Raw genomic sequence first — 25,397 nt, 5'->3', positions numbered from 1 at the left:
GTTAGTGTGCTGGCCTTTGGTCACAGGGTTCGATTCCCAGCAGGGTCAGGAATTTTAACCATAATTGGTTAATTTCGCTGACATGGGGGCTGGGTGTATGTGTCGTCTTCATCATCAATTCAACCTCATCATGATGCGCAGGTCACCTACCGGCGTCAAATCAAAAGACCTGCATCTGGTGAGCCGAACTTGTCCTCGGACACTCCCAGCACTAAAAGCCATATGCCATTTCATTTCATACCACTCTCACTATGATCTTGTAGTGAAAATAAGGTTATAAAGCAGTAAAATGATTATCTCCACCCATTACCATTGAAGAACAGACTATCAAAGCCGTTGAAGCCTCACTTACCTAGAGTCTGTCCATCAGGCATTGTATCTCTTCATGCTAAGATTACAACATGGTTGCTAAAGCAGCAGTTGGTTTGGATAGATTGAGAAAGAGAAAAAAAAAAAAAGGGAAAGAGAGTCTGGAATAATGGACTGTTGAGAGAGAAAAGGAAATTGTGGGTCTACCATACCTTTATTATCATCAGCATTTCTCTATTGCAATTAGGCTTGGACAACCCTTACCAGACATGTGAAGGACTGCTGTTTAAGAAAAGCTTTGAGAGACAGAGTGCTAAAACTAAATGAGGGAGTGAGGCCTGTTTGAAGACTGTGTCTTTGTTTTAAAGTAGACTGCAGGAAGAAACTTGATATTGGCTGCTGACATCAGTCCTAGTTCCTGGGAAAACCTTGCTAACCTCAAGGATTCCTGTTGGTTGTACAAAAAGGAGTCCACACAGAGGAGGAGACAAGGAACTGTGAACTAATAATAATAATAATAATAATAATAATAATAATAATAATAATAATAATAATAATAATAATAATAATAACAACAACAACAACAATAATAATAATAATAATAATAATAAAAATGCTATTTGCTTTACGTCCCACTAACTACTTTTACGATCTTCGGAGATGCCGAGGTGCTGGAATTTAGTCCTGCAGGAGTTCTTTTACGTGCCGGTAAATCTACCGACACGAGGCTGTCGTATTTGGGCACCTTCAAATACCACCGGACTGAGCCAGGATCGAACCTGCCAAGTTGGGGTTAGAAGGCCAGCACCTTAACCGTCTGAGCCACTCAGCCCGGTGAACATATTATAAAGAGAACCTGATGGGAAGGGAGAATGGCTTCTGACTAGGCTTCTTCAAACCTCACATACCTCACTTGTGCAAGCGGCTATCACTCTAGAGAGGGCTTTTACAGGCATCCCAAAAAATGAAAGAACCAAATCTGTGTGCTACATCATGGTTCTATGAGAACAGATGGTTGCCTAATTATCTTCGTGTCACTGTACTTGTCTCATCAACCATTAAAGCACGCCTTTAGAAAGAGTCAAGCCAGGCAGTGCTGATCTGTCCTGAGTCAGTCACAAGACAGTTCGCAGCGAGTCATTACAATAGTGAGGAGTGAGACAATCTTGATTGTGCGATTTTTGAGTTAAATTATGAAGTGAATTGTTCTGGGGATGACACATTGCCATGGAAGGCTGTGTTAGAGAGCAGAAGTTTGACATGCCAGAGGGCTGTGTTCACCCAAGTTCAAGAATACAAAATGTGTTAAGTGGAAAACTCAATTGCAAGTGCACTTGTAAATAACAGTAAATGGTGCTTAAATAAATTTAGTCAATAGTAAAACACTACCTCTCTAAGGTGTCATTTTAGTTTAAAGGACAACCTGCCATAGTATGCTAAATTCAAAGTTAAAAAATTAATTGTTTACAAGTGAAGAATCACAAAACTAAATAATCACCCTTATAGCTGATCATCTGATGACATGTTTCATAGTAATCACCCGTACAGGCACTTGACATCTGATGACATTTTCATGATACTGTAATAACGAAAGTCAAAGGTTACTGATATATTTTACGCTGCAGAGATTTTCCTCAGAGGGTCTTGAAATTTTCACTTTCTTTCCATATAAAAGTAAAAGTTTGTACTCACAAACTTGGGTAAACATACAGTCCTCTGGCTTGCCAAACTTCTGCTCTCCAAGACAGCCACTCAACATAAGCAATAAGTTTCATAGTGATCCATATTGAAATATAATTACAAATTAGAAAGCTAAAAAGCTGAAAATGGTTGCACCTATTCAATACTTCATAAATGTAACTCTTATAGTGAAGTATCATCTCTGGAACAGTTCACTCCACCTGTTACTGATCTGTACCACTTGGAATTCACTGACATCATTTTACGCATAGATAACATCAAAACTTCTATTGATAAATATTTGTAAACATTTGCAAACTTAAAAGAAGGATGGGATTCTTATACATAACACACAAAAATTAAATGATGAGATTTCTTCCATGAGATTCTCTGTTAAACACAACCTATTTTCTGTGTTACACCCAGTCTTAATTTGTTACATGAACTTACATATAATAAGATATGACTTAATTTAACTACTCACCCCAAATTCAATAACCAAAACATCTACAATGCTGCCAATAACAGTGATGAAATCAAATGTGTTCCATGGATCTTTGAAGAAGTTCTGTAACCAACACACACATACATTTCACTGATCTGAACACAACTGGGTTTGTGCCTGTAATAGTACCCTCAAGATTACTGTGGAATATGAAACTTTCTCAGTAAAAACTGGATACAATCAGGCAAAATTTCTGTCAGAAAATGATATACATATTTTAAAAATTTGCTTGCTGTCATTTCTTGATGGATACAGTACTTTTGCATCCATCTCTTGGCACAGGCCAGAGTAAAGTGTAGCTTCCACCGAAGTCCCAGTCAACATCTATGGCTGTGACAATATGAAAGCTGCTGGGGTATGGGTAGTGCTGAGTAATGACATTCAGAGCATGACTAGTGCATCTGAGTGTTATGAAAGGTGCTGCTCATAGGGTCAGTCGTGCTGCACTAGTACTATCTGACCCAGCGAGGAAAGCAATGGCAAACTACCTCACTCCTCATCTTGCCTAGTACACCTCATTTTGGTGCTGCCATTGGTTTTTGGGGTTTCCTTATAACCGCATAACCTTTGGTGGTGCTATTTGAGGATCCAACCAGCTTCTAGGCTGATGACCTAACAGACATACATTTAAAAAATTCTTACTAAATTAAAAATTTAGGGTTGGAGAGGAAGAATTCCTAAATGAGTTGTTCTTGGTTGATTACTTCTCATCATACACAGGAACTTTCCTTTTATGCTGGTTCTCTAATTGGCAATATTAAGTATGTTAGGAAAATGTTTTTATAAATGTTCTCAGTACAGTATAAGTGAATGAAAGTATCTAGAATTTGCTTGTAATCCAACTCAAAATACCAAAGAATTAGAAATTCTTGTTTTAAGTTAATTTTAGATAAACAATACTGTCTTTCAAAAATCTGCACCTTAGAAACAACTACATTTTCCTATATAAACAAATTTACATTAATTTTCCTATTCACAAATATGTAATTTAAAAAGAAAAGTGTCCAACTCACTTTGAAGTTAAGCAATTTAAAGAGCACAAATTATTTAACATAAGAACACTGAATACAAATGAGTAAAACAAGGCAAGCAACACATTATTGGCTAAACTTTTTCAGTTAGTTTGTTGAGTTGGATATTTACCGTATGATACCAGTATCATATTTTCCAATATTGAAGTAAAATGACAGCCCTGATGATTTTTTTCAGATCTAACCTTGATGAATTTTTTTCCCACATCTTATCACAATCAAATAAAAATAAGCTGCATTTTAAGGGCTCTAGTTAAGTTTTCCAGCCGACACCAAGTATACTTCCCTTCCATTTTTTTTGTCACTGTTCTGATAATCTCAATCAATTTGAACTGATGATTGAACAACATAATATCTCTTTATTTTTTAAATTAATTGTTTAAAATAGATAACTAGATTGATAAACTTAGATACTGGTACCTACTATGAATTAATTCACTTCTCTGAATATGCTGAGAACTTCTTTGATGAATGTGAATAAATTTTGTAGAAATGTGGAACATAGGTAACCCATAAGATTCCAACATTGTATGTGAGAGGCACACTTGAGAATCATTGAGTGCATATTGATTGCATTATATGCCTGTATCCAGTTATTACTGTAGACCAAGTCAATTTCCACATCCGGTTTGTTGTCAGCTACACGCATGAAGAGAAGAGCCTCGAGGCGATGTACCATCCGTCTCTTATATTCTCCAATTAACTATCCACATTAGTACTTCAGAGGTGATGAAGTTTCTGAAAACTTCATCAGTTTTGTACAGCAAGACATAAAAAGAGGAATTTGATACACAACTAGTATGATGGACAATCTTATCAACTGAACATGAACAGATATTCTTAAAGACATACATTTGTATGCTTTGATGAATACAAATTCTTCATTGTGGGTGGTTTTGAGTTAATAATCACAGAAGGATTACTTAAATGAATAACTATGATAAAACTTAGTTGTTAACATCTTCTCATTAGCAAAGTATCTCAGCAGCTAACTAGCTACTGTTAAAAATCATATTAGAAATGAAACATCAGTTATTCCAGTTAATTCTTTTTAATTTAGCTTAGTCTGTGTGCTGATAAAGAAATATTCCAGGTAAACAAGCCATATGATTATGAAAATTCATACATCTTCAATTGAATTACAGTCTTGCAACAAAATCCAAGTAAAAATGCATTATGTCAGGTAAAATATGTGTTCATATTCAGAAGAAAAACTGGATTTTAGTTTGCCTTCTTAATTGCAGGTTAAAAATATACCTACCAGTTGTGGAACTTACTGTGTATCTGGTTCCATTAATATTCAATGAAGAAAATAGGAATAAAGTGGAGAACCATTGGATTCTGTTTTTTACTTGTGCCATTATAATAGATAAGTAAAATTAAAAATCCACCTCTTAAATACTAATATTAAACCAAATAAGTTATAACATTTACTTGGAACTAGTTTCGACGCTGGTGAGCATCATCTTCAGCCAAATAGGAGAACAGTCAATTGTAAATATAGCTACATATCATCATTAAATCAATGCACATATGAACACTCTGAATATGGGACTTATGATGCCCCTAAAAGTATCTGGAGGATAAAACTTCAAATAATAACAATTTAAAAATCTTGAAGTCACAATTAGAACGATGTGTAACACAATGACTCTGGACCTTCAAGATTCCATCTTGAGTAAAATATTTAAATGTCGTTCTAATTGTGACTGTCATATTTACAGAGAAACTCTATATGTGGTTCAACCTTTGTATAACATTCCATTTATGACAAGACTTTTTATTTATTTGAGAATCTTACAGTTCTAAGTCAAACTCAATACTTTCAAAGTTCTAACTTGAGTGAAAAGGATTATATTGTGTTAAGTGTTGTTCTAATCGTGACTTCATGATTTTGAAATTGTTATTATTTGAAGTTTTATTCTCCAGATACTTTTAGGGGCATCATAAGTCCCATATTAAGAGTGTTTATATGTGCATTGATTTAATGATGATATGTATGTTTACGATTGCCTGTTCTCATATTTGGCTGAAGATGACGCTCACCAGTGTCGAAACTAGTTCCAAGTAAATGTTATAACTTATTTGGTTTAATATTAGTATTGAAAAGGTGGATTTTTAATTTTACTTATCTATTATTTTCGGTTCAATACGGACTTAAAAATGAAATTCTTAAATTTAAATTGTGCCATTATATCGCTTCTCTGTCTCTAAACCTTACAACGGTATTTCTTTCAAATAACTCTCACTTCTTATAGTTCAGGAGTTAAATTTTAGAATCTGTTGCTGATGGGATTGTACTCATTATTCGACTGGCCGACCAAATCAATCACTCGTTCATTCATTTGTTTGTTCATTCGTTCATTCTCTGTCTCACAGAATCTTAGCAATATGAAGGACGTACAAAACTGTCCACCAGCTCTCATCTTGCTCCCAAATTGGAAGCTCCTAGACTTACCACACTACTTTTCAATTTGGAATACAACATACACTACATGGAATATTTTTATGCAGTTTTGCAGTTTAAACATTAATGTATAATTGATGAGGGTATCTTCATTGCAGATAAATTCCATCTATATTTTAAATTTTGATTCTAGTGATCTCTAACACTATAATTTATTTTACTATACTGAAAGAAATTACAAAATTGAATTTAATAGTTTAGTAATATTTTACACTGAAAATATTTCAATAAGTAAATGGAGTTTCTTGTTAGTATCCCTAACTGCAACCCAATTGATGACATTTGAATAAATTTGGCACCACAGAAGGTGTATATCCTAACTATAAATGTCATCAACATTACTTTGTACAATTTCTATTCTTTTCATTCTAGGTTGTGAACAAGAAATTATTTAAAACCCAAAGACTGAGTCACTACTACAGTCCACTACTACTTCATAGTTTAAGTTGCATTCAGCTTTCATATGTCACAATATAACTCAATATATTTTCACTACAAGCATTACATTTTTGTATGGATTTAAAAAACTATTTGTTTTTAACACTGCCATTAAAATGTGATTTCATGTTATGCAATTATTATTCTCATGATAATTAAATAAAAGATAAAATGAGAAAAATGAAAAAGGCATATAGAAATATCAAAAGTTTTTAATTTTTTTTTTTTTTTTTTTTTTTTTTTTTTTTTTTAACTTGAAAAAATATTTAACTTGGAGCAGAGTAGAATGTAGCTAGAGTAAGAATGTACTTTGTCCACAGCTACAGAATCTTAGTGAATGGGAACAGTAGGCAACATATTATGACCACAAAGGTGAAATTGTTGGAAAAAAGAATCAATTACCGGTAATCTTTCTTCTATAATTATGTGGCCGTTGTTGAACAGCAATGAACAGAAATCAGTGAAGAAACAGAAGTCCTTGTTATCATTTAATTTTGTCTTGTCATCATGTTGGGTAAACAAAAACATTTAAAGAACTGAAGTGTTTATGCAAAGCAAATTATTGTATGTAGTTTTCTTATTTAAAAATTATTAAATATTTAGGCCTATGAAGAAGATTTATATTCTTTTACATTTCCTGATTTAAATTGTATTATTTTGTTAAGTATAGAGAGGGATGTGGAATTGTTATACATGACTTGCGAGGCAGGGTGTGCCATGTGTAAGTGGCCCTATCCTGTTGTTTTGTAATATCCGCTAATACGCGAATTCAGCAGAAAGGATTATTCTAGAATATCATTGTCATTGGCCAAAGATACAAGTATTTTTATTGGCCAGTATATTAGGATTTTTAATTGGTGAATGTGGCAAACTGGAGTATTGCTATTGGTTATTTGTAATCACTTGATTTCCTGTTTGCGGCTCCTCGCGTGTGCGAGTTAATTTGTCCGTGTCTTTGAATTTGGATCACTACAGTGGGCGAGCGTTTTGCGTCCGTCCCGCAATGGGTCTTCAGCCGACCAAGGTAAGTGCTATGTTATTGCCTTATGTTATTTAAATGCATTCTTGTGTTTCGGACTTTTTCCACTTAATGTAAGTTCAGTAATTATGTAGAAGTTCATTTTGTGTGCCGGAGTTTCCTCTAGTTTTCCACATTTTCCAAAATAGAACATTTGTATGACTTAGCTATTATGCTAGTCCGCAACGTGTTGTTTTCGGAGGCAGACCTTCTTTTCTAACTCTAGTTGTGATTGTAAGTCACTGTAACACTATTTCTTGAATAGCATAATTAAAGTTTTGATTCTTTCGAGGTTGCCTCCTTTCATTCTGTAAATTTAACTTTAATGTGAATCTCTATGTCAAAGTTCGTTTGTGACCAAAGAGCTTAATTGTTTCCCTTACACATCTTTTGTTTTGTGTCTCAAGTATCAGTTAATCCACAGTTCATTTATAATTGTATGTTCATTTTCTCAATAATTATATGTCTGTTGGGTGTATTATTGTAAGTCTTTTCTGCCCCATAACGTCATACGTTCCCATGGACCTCATAGGGCCCTCGCACCTTCCACTCTCCTCTCTTAGTTGTCATTTTTAGGCCTGTAAGTGTTCCCTTGTATTTGATTTAATTTTGAGTACCGGTATTGATAGTTATCCATCACGTTTCCATGCTCTGATGTGAATTCACCACCACTGCATCATTGTACTATTTCTTTATTCACCTTTTATGTCAATATTCATTATTATTATTATTATTATTATTATTATTATTATTATTATTATTATTATTATTATGTGTGCGTTGAGTCTAGAAGCAACGCTACAAATTATTCAAATCACCCTTGAAACATAAAAAAAGTATATATATATTTGAAATAAAAATCCCACTACTTCCTAACACTTACAAGCTTGTTATTCCATCCAAATGGTAACTTCATACCTCAGTAGTGGGTATGTACTCCCTGATGACTTTCCTCATAACCATGGCCTTTGTTGTTATTGCCATTAACTGAGTATTCTTTTTAAAACTTTCCTGAAAAGCACGTATGGATTTGGAACAATATGAAATAAATGTACCTAACATAACACTTGATGGGAATAATGTTCCAGAAGATCATTCCGTTCAGTCTACATTGTCACTGTACACTTTGCACAGAGTGGTCTTATATTCCTGCTTGCCAAGATGAATTTATTATTCTCAAAATTTGAATTATAAGGCCCACAGTTTCTTATACAGTCCCTTTGTACATGGTGACTACAATCGAAAGTGTGATGGCAGGAATAAAGTGATTACATCATTCCAGTATTGTTACATTTTCAAAACTCACAAATTATCCAAAGAGTAGAAAACAAGTGTAACACAAGGACTTCTAAATAAAATAGGACAGAATAGAAAAGGCTGAATATCATCAAATATAAGATGTATAATGGCAGTGAGAATGCTATTAATAACAGAAAAAGGAAAAAGCCCATATTATGTTGACAATTATGTCATAATAAATTGGAAACAGTTCTTGCACTGATTTATTTTGTTTAAAAAATTACTTTAATAAATATATGTAATAATGTTTTCCTTACTTTTGATGAGGGACTGTGATTTCAATATCAGAAATTGTGTACTATTTACTGACATAACATGCTCTTAAATATAGGGTCTTAGAAAGTTTCTTAGATACAATTCAAACTTTGATGTACATTGGTCAGATTTCTCCTCGAGATAAACTACAATCTTTATTTTTATTTTTCCTCTATGCACTACTTAGTATACAGTAAAATCTGCCTTAAAAGGACCCTCCATTATGTGGAAACTTGCCTTTAACAGAAAATCACCTCAGTCCCTTGACTTGGGCATAAAATGCAATACAAATTATTCTGGAAAAGTGGAAACTGTCAAACGCAGAAATGGAAGCCAAAATATGCCCTTATATGGAAAGTTTTCAATACTCCTAGTGGGACGTTTAGCAATATTTGAACTATCCTAGGGTGTAATTTTACACACAAAAAACAGAGCATGAAAATATTTGTAACAATCTGAAATTAATAATGTTCCTATACAGAAAAAAGAAATATTGTGAGGGAAAACAAGTATTAAAAATATTTAGAAAACTTATTTGGAAATATTGTCAGTAGCTAAATATCGATATAGAGAAAAACTGTTTTGGGAGAAATTGTTTCAGGGAAAAGAGAATTGGGAAAAGTGTCAGTGAACTGGACCATATAAGTCACTTCCCTTGAAGTTGTCGATTGGTTTTACTACAGACATTATAATAGTACTCAACAAAAACCATGCATGGAATGATGAAAGAATTCTCTAATAATGCATGCAGAGGATTTATATAAATCATATCAACTGATTTCAAATAGAACTCTGTAAACAGAGGACTGTTTCTTATAAGCTATAAGCTCTGAGTCCCCAAAATAGCCCCTTAACTTCTGGGGTTATGGGAATGTACTGAAGTTCCCATCCTTGTTTGCATGAATGAAAGAACATAATTAAGTCACAAGGAGATCTATTAAAAGTTTAATCTAAAAATGAAGAACTTGAACCAAAGATGAATATGTCCATCAAGAAAGAAATTGTTGTTCAATGAAAATTATGATTTTATACCAGAGGGTGTCTTTTCTGGATCAATCAAGTAAAAGCCACCATTTTCAAATTTTATTATATACGTGGGTAATCCCAAAATTAAGGTCTCCTATTTTTTTATAAATACAGAACTCTGTTCGTGTGGCTTTTGGTCACAGTATTGCGAAGAGTGTTTCCCGTGCTCGCATATAAACAAGCACATGCCGCGCTGAGGCACTTGGTCTTGGCTTGGTAGCTGTTGAGAATGGAGTTCCTGTTGGATGTTACCGCCAAGAGAGAAGTGCGCACAGTTATTCGGTTTTTGAAAGCAAAATGTACCAATTGAAAACTATCGCCAATTGACAGAAGTGTACGGTGAGTCGTGCATGGATGTCAAAAATGTTCGTAAGTGGTGTAGAGAGTTTGCAGCCGGTCAGACTGAATTTCATGACGAACAAAGGAGCAGGAGACTGTCAATTTCCGTCGAGACAGTCATGAAGGTTGAGCAAATCAAGTGTGAAGATCGGCAGACCACCCTGGATGATCTCTGCAATCTGGTTCCTGAGGTTTCCCGAAGCGCCACTCACAGAATTTTAACGGAAAAGTTGAAATACCGGAAGGTGTGCGCAAGATGGGCCGGCCCCGTGGTGTAGGGGTAGCATGCCTGCCTCTCGCCCGGAGGGCCCCGGGCTTGATTCCCGGCCAGGTCAGAGACTTTTCTCTCGACCTGAGGGTTAGTTCGAGGTCCACTCAGCCTACGTGATTAGAACTGAGGAGCTATCTGACAGTGAGATGGCGGCCTCGGTCTCGAAAGCCCAGAATAACGGCCAGAGGATGCACTGTGCTGACCACACGACCCCCCGTAATCTGCAGGCTTTTGGACTGAGCAGTGGTCGCTGGGCAGGCCAAGGCCCTTTCAAGTGTGTTAAGTGCCGTGGGGTTTGGTTTGGTGCGCAAGATGGGTGCGATGCATGGTGACTGAAGACCACATGTGGCAACGAGTTGATTCTTCCCGCGCATTTCTTCAACGCTTTGTAGCCGAACAGGACAACATTTTGAAACCCGGGCATTCCACTTTACACCTGAGACCAAGCAACAATCACGCCAGTGGTGGCATCCCTCTTCGCCAAAGCCACGGAAATTCAAGCAAACACAGTCTGCCGGTAAAGTCATGGCAAGTGTGTTTTGGGATCGAAAAGGGGTATTGTTGGTCGACTTTATGCCCGCTGGGACCACAATTAACACTAACAGGTACTGTGAGACCCTGAAAAAACTCAGACAGGCAATTCAGAACCGGAGATGAGGAATGTTGACCAAGGGCGTAAACATTCTCCATGACAATGCTCACCCGCACGTCGCCTGGCAAACAGTTCCTCTCTTGCAACAGTTTGAGTGGAACATCATCACCCACCCACCCACCCTATAGTCCTGACTTGGCACCCAGTGACTATCACTTGTTCCCTAAGTTGAAAGAACATTTGGCTGGAAAGCGATTCAGCACCGACGACGAGGTGGAAGATGAGGCTCACAACTTCTTGAACAGCATGGCGGTGAGCTGTATGACATGGGCATACAAAAATGCATTGACCGAAATAGTGATTATGTAGAAAAATACCTAATTGTTCAAGCTGTAAAATGATATAAACCATTGTAGAAATAAACAGGTTTATGTATTTATTAAAAAAAATAGGAGACCTTATTTTTGGGATTACCTTCATAAAAGTTACAATAATACCCTTTAAAAGACGTAACTATGGTTTTAGTACAATAGCACCAACTTCAGTCATGAAAGTCTATAAAGGAAGTTTGAGATACGGTAATGATTATTATTATTCTGTATCTGGGAATCCTGCAAGGTGTAAATAAACAAACAAACAAACAAATTAATGAATAAATAAATATACTCAAATTAAGGAACTTTAGATAATCTCCAATCATGATTTAAAATAATTAAACTATTTAGATATAATTTCCGTAGTCAAACAATATTCATCTGCATGAGAATTTTGCAATGCCTATAGTGAAACTAACCCAAACGACCTGCAACTTTGCAAAGTACGCATCCTATTATTTGGATGCAATGAAGACCATTCATGAGGATATATTTTGAGCATTCATAGTTAATAAATAAGTAAATAACAGAATTCCTATCAACATTTCAATTCAGTCTATCACTATTTTGCATTTAGCAAAGTTTCCTGAAAACTTTTGTTGTTTTAACTTATTTTCTTACTGAGACAGAAAATTAAAATATTCTCCACATTTTGTATGAATATATCCTAAATTTGAAAATAAAGAAGAAAATAATGGGAAGTGTCATGGAACCAAGTCACCACTTTCCATAAAGCAATGTTGATTTAGTGGAACAAAGTAATATAAGGGGAAATGCATCAGTGTCTCACAGATTTTTTTTTTTCAACCTCCAATGGGCTGTAGAGAAATACACATTGACATATCAAAATGATTTTATCACTGAAAATTTTGTAGTTTCACACTTATTTTTCCACATAATTTCCATAACGATTTAGGCATTATTTGTCATATCGTGACGCCAGCTTTCCAATTCCCTCTGCAGAAAAGTCTGTCGCCAGTGAGGTAATGTGTGTCTAGACAGCCTCCTGCTTCATAAAGTCAAATACAGTAAGGACAATACGCGACACTCTGCGAGATTACAAGTAATAAATCTCATTGCAGACCGTATTGGACATCAGATATGAACATTAAAACAAGAATAATAGTTAACAGCACCTTTCTAATACTTATCTTTCCTATATTTAGGAAATAAACATTACAACAGGTGTTATAAGATGGGACATGTTTCGCTTAACAGTCGTAAGCATCATCAGCCGAAAATAAATCTTAGCCTAAAGTTAGGTCAGGCCCTGAACCTAGTGTCCTTAACATATATGGCACCCTAAGAATCAACATTTATATTTATAAAATGAAAATAGGCTTAAAACTAGTGTGAAAAAACATGGAATGTTACAACATGTTTTTTTGTAAACATGTTTTTTCGTAAACATGTTGTAACATTCCATGTTTTTTCACACTAGTTTTAAGCCTATTTTCATTTTATAAATATAAATGTTGATTCTTAGGGTGCCATATATGTTAAGGACACTAGGTTCAGGGCCTGACCTACCTTTAGGCTAAGATTTATTTTCGGCTGATGATGCTTACGACTGTTAAGCGAAACATGTCCCATCTTACAACGCCTGTTGTAATATTTATTTCCTAAATATAGGAAAGATAAGTATTGGAAAGGTGCTGTTAACTATTATTCTTGTTTTAATGTTCATACTCTGCGAGATATCGAGGGACAGTTATTAGAGCTCGCTCTAGCAGATTGACCTGTCATAAGAGCACGTGTATTTGTGTGTGAAGTTTTTGGTGTTATTTATGTATTTTCAGTGAGTTGACATAATTAAATAGTAGCTTGTGTCATTCCTTGATATCTCCTCTCAACAAGAGGGGAAAGGTATGTGCTGTGTTTGGCTGCAGTAAATATGAAGTAAAGAAGAATGCGCGGTTTTTCTTCTGTTTCCCTCGTGACAAGAAAATGTAAATAATATTGTGTTTGCATACATATTCTTCCAGTGACAAAGAGATTTTTATAGTACTTCATAATCTTCTGATCTCCTCGACCCATATTTTAACTGGCTTAAAATATAATACGCATATTTTATTGTATAGTGCAACAGTTAACCTTCAATACCGATGTGTTGTTGTAGGTGTGATCTGTGGGTTTGATTTAATTCAGGAAAATACATATTCATATGAGTGTGGCTGGTTGTGTTCCAAGTTACCCCATTTGGAATGCCGTAATGCGCTGTCAAGCACTGAAGAAAATATGGGTGATTTAAGAAATGTACATATTTTGTTGAAACAGTATGATGATGCAAATTTGCTTCACCCTAATGTAGTGGCATTATGGCAAATATTGCTTATAGGGAAAGTTTGAATGTTAAAAGGAAAATTGTACAGCTCTTAAATGTAAATTCATTGAATCATGTGTGTAAGGAATGTGCCGATATTTTTGTTGACAAGTATTTTAATATAATAATACAATGCTTTTAAATGTGAAAAAAGAAAAATCTAGCCATGAAAGTTCAGGCAGGAATTCTAAAGCTAAAAAAGTAATGCATAAATGAAAGATAAAGCCCTTTCACAGCAGTCCATTTCACATCTTGAATATATGTCTAATTTCAGTCTTTAAATAATAACCTGTTAAATAATTCTTCAATCATTTATCCAGAACTGCTTTAGCAACTTTGAAGTTAATATCTTAACACTTTCTTTCTAGACATAATTTATTTATGCATTTCCATATATATATATTTCCATTGATATTTGAATTTAGCACGAATTTTCAGGTCAAGCCACTAGGAGCACCACTTGCGACTTGTCTTCCATTTTAACAAGGCTAAATCCGGAAGTATCGCGTATTGTCTCTATTGTATTTGATAAAGTCTAACAATAAGACACCTTTATGGTCCCAAAAAATGGCAACCATTGTTTTCTTGTTGCTCAGTGACAGTTTAAAATTTGTGACTTGTTTGGAGAAGAACAATGCATCCACTGCTTAGACTGTTCTTTGATTTCTGGAGTGTCATAGAGGACTCCAGTTTTATCACTAGTAGTGATAGAGTTTAAAAACTCTTCTCCCATCACTATGGTAATGCATGAGAAACATTGCGGCTGATGCCATTCGCCGAGTTTTGTGATTGTCAGTCAATATTGTTAAGACTCAACGTGAACAAAGTTTCTGGTATCCTAGAGGTTGAGTCTCAATTGTGTACAGAGAAGACCTTGAAATGTCTGGGATTGTTATAGAAAGTTTAATTGATTGTAAACCTCCATTTGTGGTGTACAAACAAAGAACTTAGGGAGGCTGTCCAGATGCACATTACCTCACTGGCTGCAGACTTCTTTGCAGAGGGCATCGGATAGCTGGTGTCAGGATACAACAAATGCCTAAATCGTTTTGGTGATTATATGGAAAATTAAGTATGAAACTACAAAACATTGAGTGATAAAATTATTTTGTTATGTCAATGTGTTTTTTCCTATAGCCCATTTGAAGTTGAAAAAAACCCAGCCCTCGCGTGTTTTTCACCTTCCCCTTAGATACTCTTAATCTAGGGTTGCAACCGTCTGCGGAGACAGTCTCTCCTTCATTAAAATATTTGTACCAACATACTCCCACACTGTCTCATATAGGTCATTTACATCTGCCAATACCTGTTCTTGAATATTTTCCTCTGGTGTTTGTTGCAGTTTTCCAGAAAACTCCTTGATGATTTTGTATAAATCACAAATAATCACAGATGAACAATGTTATCGAGATAAATGACAATGGAGAGTGAAGTTCTGAAGATGCAATGAAAAGCAGTCTCCGATGTATGAGGCCTTCATTCTTTTAAATTACCTTGAATCTTCACGGAGCTGAACCTCTGGAACTCTACTTCTTTTTTCCTTTAGTTAATACTTGCTTTATGAGATGCTGATAATCATGTTGCTTTTCCCCTCACTATAACCTACCACTATCACCACTATAAAATATTACAACATTTTTACCCATAGTGGGAAGTGATTCTTGTTCCACTGTACTCTTAATGGTCTTTCCATGTTCGTATCATTCTACATAAGGCTTCATCACCACATAACATTTCTATTGAAATGTTGCTCCTTATTTTTTTACGGAATTTAAGGAATTTCATAAAAACTGTCAGCTATTAAGCATACAACTTCCATCTTAATGAGAATTGGTCATTCAAACTCCTCTTGACCCAACTTTTGAGACCTGATTATTGAAATATGTCTGTAGTTGTTTACTACACGCCTTCAAAAGTCGCTGACCTACTAAAGACTTCTTCCTTTCCTGTTATAGTATTTTGAATTTCTATTACTAAATGGAGTATTCATTATAGGTACAGATTAGAAAATGGTTTCATAATCTGCTAAGACTACACTTCAGCTCAAATTATAAACTCTGTTAGTCAAATGTAAAAGCAACCCCTGTAATAGTATCTTTCATCAGTGCTACAACCACACAATGACTATCAAGCCATTCTTGGATATAAGGAGGTGTGTGATAAAATTATCACCTTGCATCCAAATGCTATCATTTTCAGGATACATTCAATGAGGAAGAACAAGGTGAAGAGCGCGTTCATCATGTGGAGGATATCATCAAGCATTTCTGGCGCTTCATGGTACTAGACACACAAAATACACACACATTAGCATCAAGTCAAAACAACTACTGTATCTACATCTGCATAGAATATCCCCAGTGTTCAATTATCATAAAGAAATAATGCAAAATAGTTTTTTGAAAAATATATCTTTACTTTGGATAATGATGATCGATCTACTCATTATGATGGAGTTGGTGTCCATGATTTGGAAGCTGGCAGACAAATAATTTTCAAAATTATACCAATATAGTTGGTTCATTATTGGACATTATAAATTTTCCAGCTAACTCATTCCTGGTTGCCAGCATTACGGCCCCAGTGTGCTAAGGTGGAAAATTTATAATGTCCAATAACGGACCAACTATATTGGTATTATAAATTTACTCATTCAGGACAAATATTTCAGGTTTCCTATGGAAATCAAATAATTTTCAATCAAACAATAAAAGAAAAGGACAGAAGGATGCTTACGTTTCAAGCTCATAATTTAACAGATATTATTTGGGCTTTCTATACCTCTGTGAGGGTTAGAGTGGTTAATAAGTGTACTATTTTATCCCTTTTTTAAATTTTTAGCCTATAGTTTGGTCAAATCTGTAATGAAACCATATTCAACTGTCATACAAAGCCTACATGTCACTAAAGAGGTAGACCAGGGAAATTCTTTCCTCATTAACTCAGTCTGCCAAGCTTAAGAAATGGTAATATTAGCATCATGACTTTCATAATGACAAAGTTATGACATGGTCAGGCTGATGAAATGAACAAGTTTCTTCTAGCTCAAACCAGAAGATCAGCATACTGTAAACATTATATCTGGGAAACATGAAAGACGCCTCCCCAAAGATTGCAACATTTTCCTCACTATAGTCCATTTCAGGGCCACAGTTAACAATTATGTATGTTATGTATGTTTTATCACCAGCCAAAGAACAACTGCCTACTTACTACAAGACCTAAGCAGTCAGTACAGCATTAAAATCAGATGCTGTGAATACAGAACACACATCTGATCTATTTTCCATTTCCTCCTGTGGAGCAAAGGGCATCCAGAAAAGCTCTCCATTCAGTATGTTCTGCAGCTAGGTCTTTTATGTCATCCCATGTTTTCCCAATTCCAATCAGTTATCTTCTAACTGTTTGCCTGCAAATATGTTCCTAGGTCTTCCACGCTTCCTCTTTCCTATTGGGTTCCATTCCAGGAGACATACAGAAGCAGTGAAATACTTAGACCAAAAATAAATACAATGCTTCTTATTATTGAAACACCCCAACATAAGTATGGAAGTGTTATCTTCGTCCATCCGGACATCTAAGTCATATCTACAACTTTCATGGAGGAAAACGCAGCAAACACAGACACCTTGTGTTAATGTGGTGCTGAACAAAACCCAAGCCATCTACTTATCTGTCCCCTCCTGGACAACCCATGCACATCACAAGATGTTTTTAGAGGAAACAACAGGGCCATCACAGCTGCAGTTTTTTTGGAAATACTGACCGGACACGGAAATGAATGAATGACTGGAGAAAAAGCTAACTGCACCATTATATCCCTACATAAACCACCTCGTGCTGAATTTTCCATCATGAAACCATCCAATTTCCACAATCAGCATTTGCAGATAGTGATCGGTGATTTGAATAACCATAGCAGTGTCTACAACACAGTTATAAAACCGGAAGCTACATATACAGCAGAAACACTTTTTTACCTGAATAAACAATCAAAGACTGACAGACTTCAGAAAATTGAAAGGAGGATTGGAAGAACTTGCATCAACAAAAAATACCAGAAAGATGGACAGTGGTGGTTAATACCTAACAAAGTCATGTACAAAGAGCTAGAACCCATTACAGATACTATGCGTAAGAGGAGACTGGGATTCTTTGGACATATCATGAGGATGCAGGATTCGAGACTTCTGAAACAACTAGTACTATACAATCTCATCTCAAAAAATACCACAACAGGATGTAAATGGATCAGAGAAGTAAGAGAGGATCTGAAGGAAATAGGCCTTACAACAGAAGACACCACAAATAAGATAAAATTGAATACAAAATTCAAGAATACAAACCTCCGCTTTACCCTTACACAAAACAAACCAACAACACACATATTTTCAACTGAGGAAAGGGCACGAAGATCGGAGCGCCTGAAGAAGTACTGGGAGGATCGCAAAGCCCGAACAATCCCTTCAAAGAGACCTGAACGATGGACTGACTAAAGTGATCCTATGTGGTCAAAAAAGAAGAAGAAGAGAAACATACATATACTTCATATGTCGATCTATACATATCTACATTGAAGTCGATTTGTAACAATGTAGAAATGGTGTGTCTGCCATTATAATTAATATATTACGAACTGGTAGTGACTCTCATCTATAGGACATCTGCTATTGTAATCATTACTCTCCACATCGACTTTGACTGGCAGTTGGAATGGGATCCTTCTCCAACTCCTGTGTTACTGTCATTAGTAAGGAGGGACTACCATTGTAAAGAATAATTCTCTTCTCAATTTGACTGGAAGAAGTCAAGAGTGCATTAGAAATTATAAACGTTCTATAAAAGGACAATGAGGCTCTTAAAGTAGAAAATCAAGAATTAAAACGTCATAGGACCAAAGTTGTAGATCATTCCAAATTGAACCGAGAATATGCCATCCCCTTTGCAATACGACTTACCATTTAGCCACGAAATACCTTGAAATGAAGGTATGCACCGACATTAAAACTGCCTCAATATTTTGATATATTTTGGGGGTTAAATGTGAAATATATAAAGATCTTCGAAGCTTTCCATCTTTTACATGCTAAGACTTATATATTTTGCCAAATTTCAATTTTCTAGCTCGTCTGGCAGACTGTGCCACAATCTTGCTTTGGAAGTGGGGGGGGGGGGGGGTAAAAATGAGGACTTTCAGGACATTAAAGCTAACAAACATGCAGATGGTCAATTTTACACCTGAAATGGATAACTGTATGAACATTTTGCCAAAACAGTCAATATACAGACACACGGTCATTACAATTTTATTTACAAAGATAAGGAACCTGCTCCACGTACGACACCTTTTGGGCTAAGTCCGCTGGACTTTGCCTGCAAAACTGACCATTCATGATATCTCCCTTATTAATCCTCCTATAGAAAGAATGCACATAAGAAAAAAGTATCAGAAATGGATTTCCATCAAGGTTTGTCGATTTCCAGTCAGGTTGGTCTTGTATATATTGTGGGAGAGTAAAATCACTCTTTCAGTTCCCTATAAACCCCCAGTCCATTTCGGGAATTGGCATGGTATGGACCTAAAATCCTACCTTTGACCAGGTGGATACTAAATCTGAAGTTTGGTTGAAATATCTCCAGTAGTTTTCAAGTTATAAGAATGAATCCTCCTATCAAAAGAAGCACAAGAGAAAAACGTTTTAGAAATGGATTTCCATCAAGGTTGGTCAATTTCCAGTCAGGTTGGTATTGTATATATTGTGGGAGAGTAAAATCACTGTTTTGGTTCCTTATAAAATCCCAGTCCCTTCCAGGAATTAGACATGATATGGACCTTAAAACCTATCTTTGTACATGTGGATGATAAATATGAAGTTTGGTTGAAATATCTCCAGTAGTTTTAAGCTGATAAGAAATTGGCTTTGCACGCACCCGCTCTTGAGTTAAGTCTGGTGGAACTTGTACTGGAAAATGATTCGTTGATGATATCTCCCTTATTAATCCTAGTATCAAAATGATGCACATGGGAAAAAATGTTCAGAAATTGATTTCCATTAAGGCAGGTAGATTTTCATTAAGTTAGGTTGTGTATATTTTATGGGAGTGCAAAATCATGATTTAGAAACAATATTGCCCTAAAACCAAGCCCAGGACAGGTGGATTCTAAATATGAAGTTTGGTAGAAATATATCCGTAGTTATCAAGTTATAAGAACTCAGACAAACAAACAGAGAAACAGACAAAAAGACACCAAAGCTAAAATATATGCAGTTGGTCATTATTACACTTGAAATGGATGACTGAATTTAAAAGTTGCCAAAATAGTCAATGCACAAACACACGGTCGTTAAAATTTTATTTATATGTTCAACACTTTTTGGGCTATGTCTGCTGGACTTAGCCTGCAAAACCGTCTGTCAATGATATCTATCGAAAAAATGCACATGAAAAAAAAGTTTTAGAAATTGATTTCCATCAAAGTTGGTTGATTTCCAGTCAGGTTGGTCTTGTAAATTTTGTGGGAGAGTAAAATCACTGTTTCGGTTCCCTATAAACCCCCAGTCCATTCCAGGAATTTAATATAGTATGGACCTAAAAACCTACCTCTGTACACGTGGATGCTAAATATGAATTTTGGTTGAAAATATCTCCTGTAGTTTTCAACTTATAAGAAATAGGCTTTACATGCAGCCGCTCAAGTCCGGTGGGACTTGTACTGGAAAACGTTCCGTTAATGATATCTCCCTTATTAATCCTTGTATCAAAATGACGCACATGAGAAAAAGGTTTAGAAATTGATTTCCATTAGGTTTGGTTGTGTATATTTTGTGGGAGTGCAAAATCATGTTTTGTTTTTTTGTATAAACCCCCGGTCAATTCAGGGGTTTAGAAACAATATTGGCCCTAAAACCTACTCAAGGAGAGGTGGATTCTAAATATGAAGTAGTTTTCAAGTTATAAGAACTCAGACAAACAAACAAACGAACAGACACCAAAGCTAAAAAATATGTAGATGGTCATTATTACACCTGAAACAGGTAAATGAATGAAAATTTTGCCAAAATAGTCAATGTACAAACATACGGTCATTACGATTTTATTCATATAGATAGGAGAAGATGACACCTTTAACAAGTTTGTAAAGAAATGCTATAGAATGTCCATTCCTCATTCCCAATCTCACCTCAGATGTAACTGCCCTATTTACAGAAATAGAAACTTATTCAAAGAAAATCCTTAGGGTGAAGTGATGGTAAAAGATGGAAAACAACTTACTTCATCTATAACAGAGTCCAAAAGGGGTCACTGGATGAGAACTACAGAAGACCAAGATATGATGTGAGACAGTCATAAAGCATGCAGATTTCTAAGGCACCTAAATAATCACTCAACCAAGGCCAATTAACATTATAATATCACTGTCAACCAGATTGCACATCACCTACTCTTGAACGGGAAAGACATCCATATGCCGATGATCTCGTTTTGACCTCACTGGAACAATGGAGAACATTCTGACTAATGCCCTTAAAGGTCTGTCAAGTTGCAACAGTCCACACCAGCTTAGTCTCTCCAAGAGACAAGTATGCGGCTTTCATCTCAGAAATAGGAAAGCCTGCTGAAAGTTAAAGATAGGGTGGTCGGGTGTTGAACTAGAGCACTGTGACAATCCAAAACACCAAGGACACTTGACTAATTTCTTACATTCACATTCTCACAAGCACTTTATGAACTGCATGTTGAAAGTTTCTATCAGGAACAATCTGTTGCAAAAACAAGTTGAATCACAGTGGGGTATTCAAATTATCCAAACTTTAGCATTAGCACTGTGCTATTCTACTGCAGAGTATGCCTGTTATGTCTGACATAATTGACATAGTATGGACCTAAAAATCTACCTTTGGACAGGTGGATGCTAAATATGAAATTTGGCTGAAGTATCTCCAGTAGTTTTCAAGTTATAAGAATACACTTTACATGCACCACCTTTTGAGTTAAGTTCGGTGGGACTTTTACTGAAAAACCGTCTATTAATGATATTTCCCTTATTAATCCTCCTACCAAGTAGATGGATGTAGCTCTTGATGGCACTTGCAAATTGATAGCAGAGTGTCTAAAATCAACTCCTGTTGAATGGCTTTATGCTCTAGCAGGAATAGCACAACCCTTTCTCCAACAAGAATAACAGTGAACAGGGGAAGTATGAATGTGGAACATGAAAGTACACACCCATTATAGGGATATGAACCCCTGTGCAAAAACAAAGTCCAGGAAGAGCTTCTTAGGAACATCAAAGGAACTTACAATCTCAATTGAAGAAAGGCCAGGCTTCAGCTGTGGATAGCAATGAACCTCCCCCTTTTGTTAGAAAAAAGTAGCTGTTGTTTTACCACCTGGCCATGATGAGAGATGGTCGGTATGGAAGTCTTTGAACAGACTGAGGTCAAGAGTGGGCAAGTCCAAGATGAACATGCCAAGATGGGGCTGTTTAAGATGACAATATCAAATAATGTTATTGCGATCTGGCCTCAGAAATGTATTGAATATGGTCAGGTTCTGGTCAAAATTTATGTAATGCGTTTCCAGAATCATTGCTGTATGTATGTTAATCATCTACAACAACAACAACAACACCGATGATAATAATAATAATAATAATAATAATAATAATAATAATAATAATAATAATAATAATAATAATAATAATAATAATAATAATAACCACATAAGGGACAGGACTCAGTTTTCTCTTCGCTAAAGTAGTTCACCCAGAAACAGTTGTTCAAATTATGTGGTGATTTACACCATTGAATTATTTATAGATGCTGAATCGTTGGTGTCTAACCACATATTAACAACCAACATATTAAAATAATTATGTCATATTGATTAGCCATAGGTTGGTAGTCTTCATTTTCAACATCAGGAAAATCTTAATGACTTATCCATGACGTCTTCATTAGTGTTTCCTGAAGAATTTAACTCAGATGTCTAAAATTATTCTCACTGATTTGACTTGTTTCATACTCACACAGTGCGAGGGCGAATCAAAAAGTAAGTTACACTTCCAAGTTATGGCCATTTATGAAACAACCTACACACAGGCAACATGGCTATTACAACATACAATGCAAGTTCACTTCTGCGCATAGTCCCCAAGAGACTGTAAATATTTCTTGGAACGGTCGATTCCGGATGCGAAGAAATCACCTCCAGCGCTATGTAACCACCTAGGGACAGCTGCTTTCACTTTCTCAGCACTTCAGAATTGTAGTCCACCGAGATCCCATTTTAGCTTACTGAACACATGATAATTGTATGGTGCTAAGTCTGGACTGTAAGGATGTTGCCATACCTCCACTTGAATTGCTGCAGCAGTTCGGATGTTTGGTGGGCTGTGTGAGGTGCTGCATTATCAGGCAACAAAATCACACTGGTGTTCAATTTTCCCCGCCGCTTTTCTCTAATTGCCTTATGCAACCAATTAAATGCTTGACAATACAAAGCCGAGTTGATTGTCATGCCTTTCGGCAATGTCAAAGAACACTATCACCATTACCTTTCCTGCTGAAGATTGGACCTTGGCCTTCTTTCGTGGCGGTGATGTAGTGTGCACCCATTCCATCGATTTTCTCTTTGTTTCAGGGGTGAAGTTGTGAACCCTTGTTTCATCCTCTGTGATGATTCACCACAGAAATTTGTTACCCTCCACAGAATACCATTGCAAAAATGACAGTGACGTTTGGAAACGTTGTCCCTTGTGAACATTGGTGAGCAGACGTGGGACCCATCTTTGACATAGTTTATGAAATCCAAGGTGCTGGTGAACAATGGAGAACACACTGCCATATGAAATGTTCAACATGCTGGCAATTTCCTGGAGTGTTATGCAGCGATTCTCTCTAATGATCCCATCTACACAGTCAACATTTGCAATGCTACCAGACGTTGCCGACCTGCGTTCGCTATATTCGACCATGAGATCAGTGTGTCTGGCGTCAAATTGCTTACACCACTTTATAATACCTGGAAGAGAAATTGCACGCTCACCATATACAGCAGTGATTTCATAATGAATGTCTGTGCAATTGAGCCATTTAGCCTATAGAAATCTGATGGTTGCATGCACCTTCAATTTGGAGTGAACATCCAGTTGACACGCCACTGAGCCAAGCCCGCTCTGCACACACAGCATGACAGGATACCACACCAGCCTTCCTATCTGACATGTCATCAGTTACTGTAGCTTGCCCGTACTGGCCATGGTCATGACACACAGTGTGCTCTCGCAGCGAGCTAGTGTAACTTACTTTTTGATTTGCCCTTGTAATTTGAAAAGAAAAAATTATTACAAGACAAGTATTTTCTTTGGTAAAATGTTAGTAATTTTGTTTCTTCTAATCTTATAGATTGCTACTATACTGCTTTATATGGCAGTTCAATCAAACACTATTAAACAATTTGGTAAACTTCCAAAAATAAGATTGATAATTGCTATGCCATACTGAGTGTATAATTGTCATAACTGCCAACTTCTATGATAAAGCAGTTGATTCTTATTACAATTAGTCACAAATTACTTCTATGAAATTATGTGATTTATGTTCATTGTGGTAAACCCATTAGAGATATTGTCTTTAAATCCTGACTGTAATGCCGAGAACTCTTTTGAACATCGAAGAAAATATACACTGGAGGATAAACATATCCAAACACCATGAAGTAAGGAATGTAGAATACGGAAATTTTGAAAAATATTTGTTGAGGTAACATATTTAATTAATTAAAGGTACAAGACTAAAGGTTAATATCAGTGCGAGAAAAGCCATCACAAATGTGCCATGCTGGTCCATTAATAACAGGTGTAATCACCTGACTGTTGAATGCAGGCATGCAAACATGCATGCACTGTGTCATACAGGTGCCGGATGTCAGCTTGTGGGATGGAGTTCCATGCCTGTTGTGCTTGGTCAATAGATACAGGGACAGTTAATGCTGGTTGTGGATGACGCTGGAGTTGTCGTCCAATGATGTCCCATACGTGCTCGATTGGGGACAGATAGGGGGATCGAGCAGGTCACGGCACATCTCAACATTCTGTAGAGCAAGTTGGGTTACATCAGCAGCATGGGGGTGGGCATTATCCTGTTGGAAAAGACCCTTGGGAATGCTGTTCATGAATGACAGCACAACAGGTCTCCATGGCTAAATGGTTAGCATGCTGGCCTTTGGTCACAGGGGTCCCCGGTTCGATTCCCTGCAAGTTCGGGAATGTTAACCATCATTGGTTAATTTCCCTGGCATGGAGGCTGGGTGTATGTGTTGTCTTCTTCATCATTTCATCCTCGTCACGACGCGCAGGTCGCCTACGAGCGTCAAATAAAAAGACCTGCACCTGGCGAGCCGAACCCATCCTGGGATATCCCGGCACTAAGCCATACGACATTTCACTTCACCAGATGGACGTACG

The 25,397-nt window shown here is 36.3% G+C and overlaps 1 protein-coding gene across 1 annotated transcript in view; it reads right to left on the bottom strand.

The window, feature by feature from the left end:
* Window positions 1–25,397, bottom strand: part of cac (cacophony) — a 778,098-nt gene that overhangs the window by 258,059 nt on the left and 494,642 nt on the right. Inside the window, 2 exon segments of the mRNA XM_068225468.1 lie at window positions 2,474–2,557; window positions 16,100–16,210. Of these exon segments, the coding sequence (XP_068081569.1) occupies window positions 2,474–2,557; window positions 16,100–16,210 (195 nt within the window).

This window comes from Anabrus simplex, chromosome 1 (assembly GCF_040414725.1).
Source record: "Anabrus simplex isolate iqAnaSimp1 chromosome 1, ASM4041472v1, whole genome shotgun sequence".
Classification (NCBI taxonomy): domain Eukaryota; kingdom Metazoa; phylum Arthropoda; class Insecta; order Orthoptera; family Tettigoniidae; genus Anabrus; species Anabrus simplex.
This window is presented reverse-complemented; position numbering and strand designations above follow the sequence as displayed.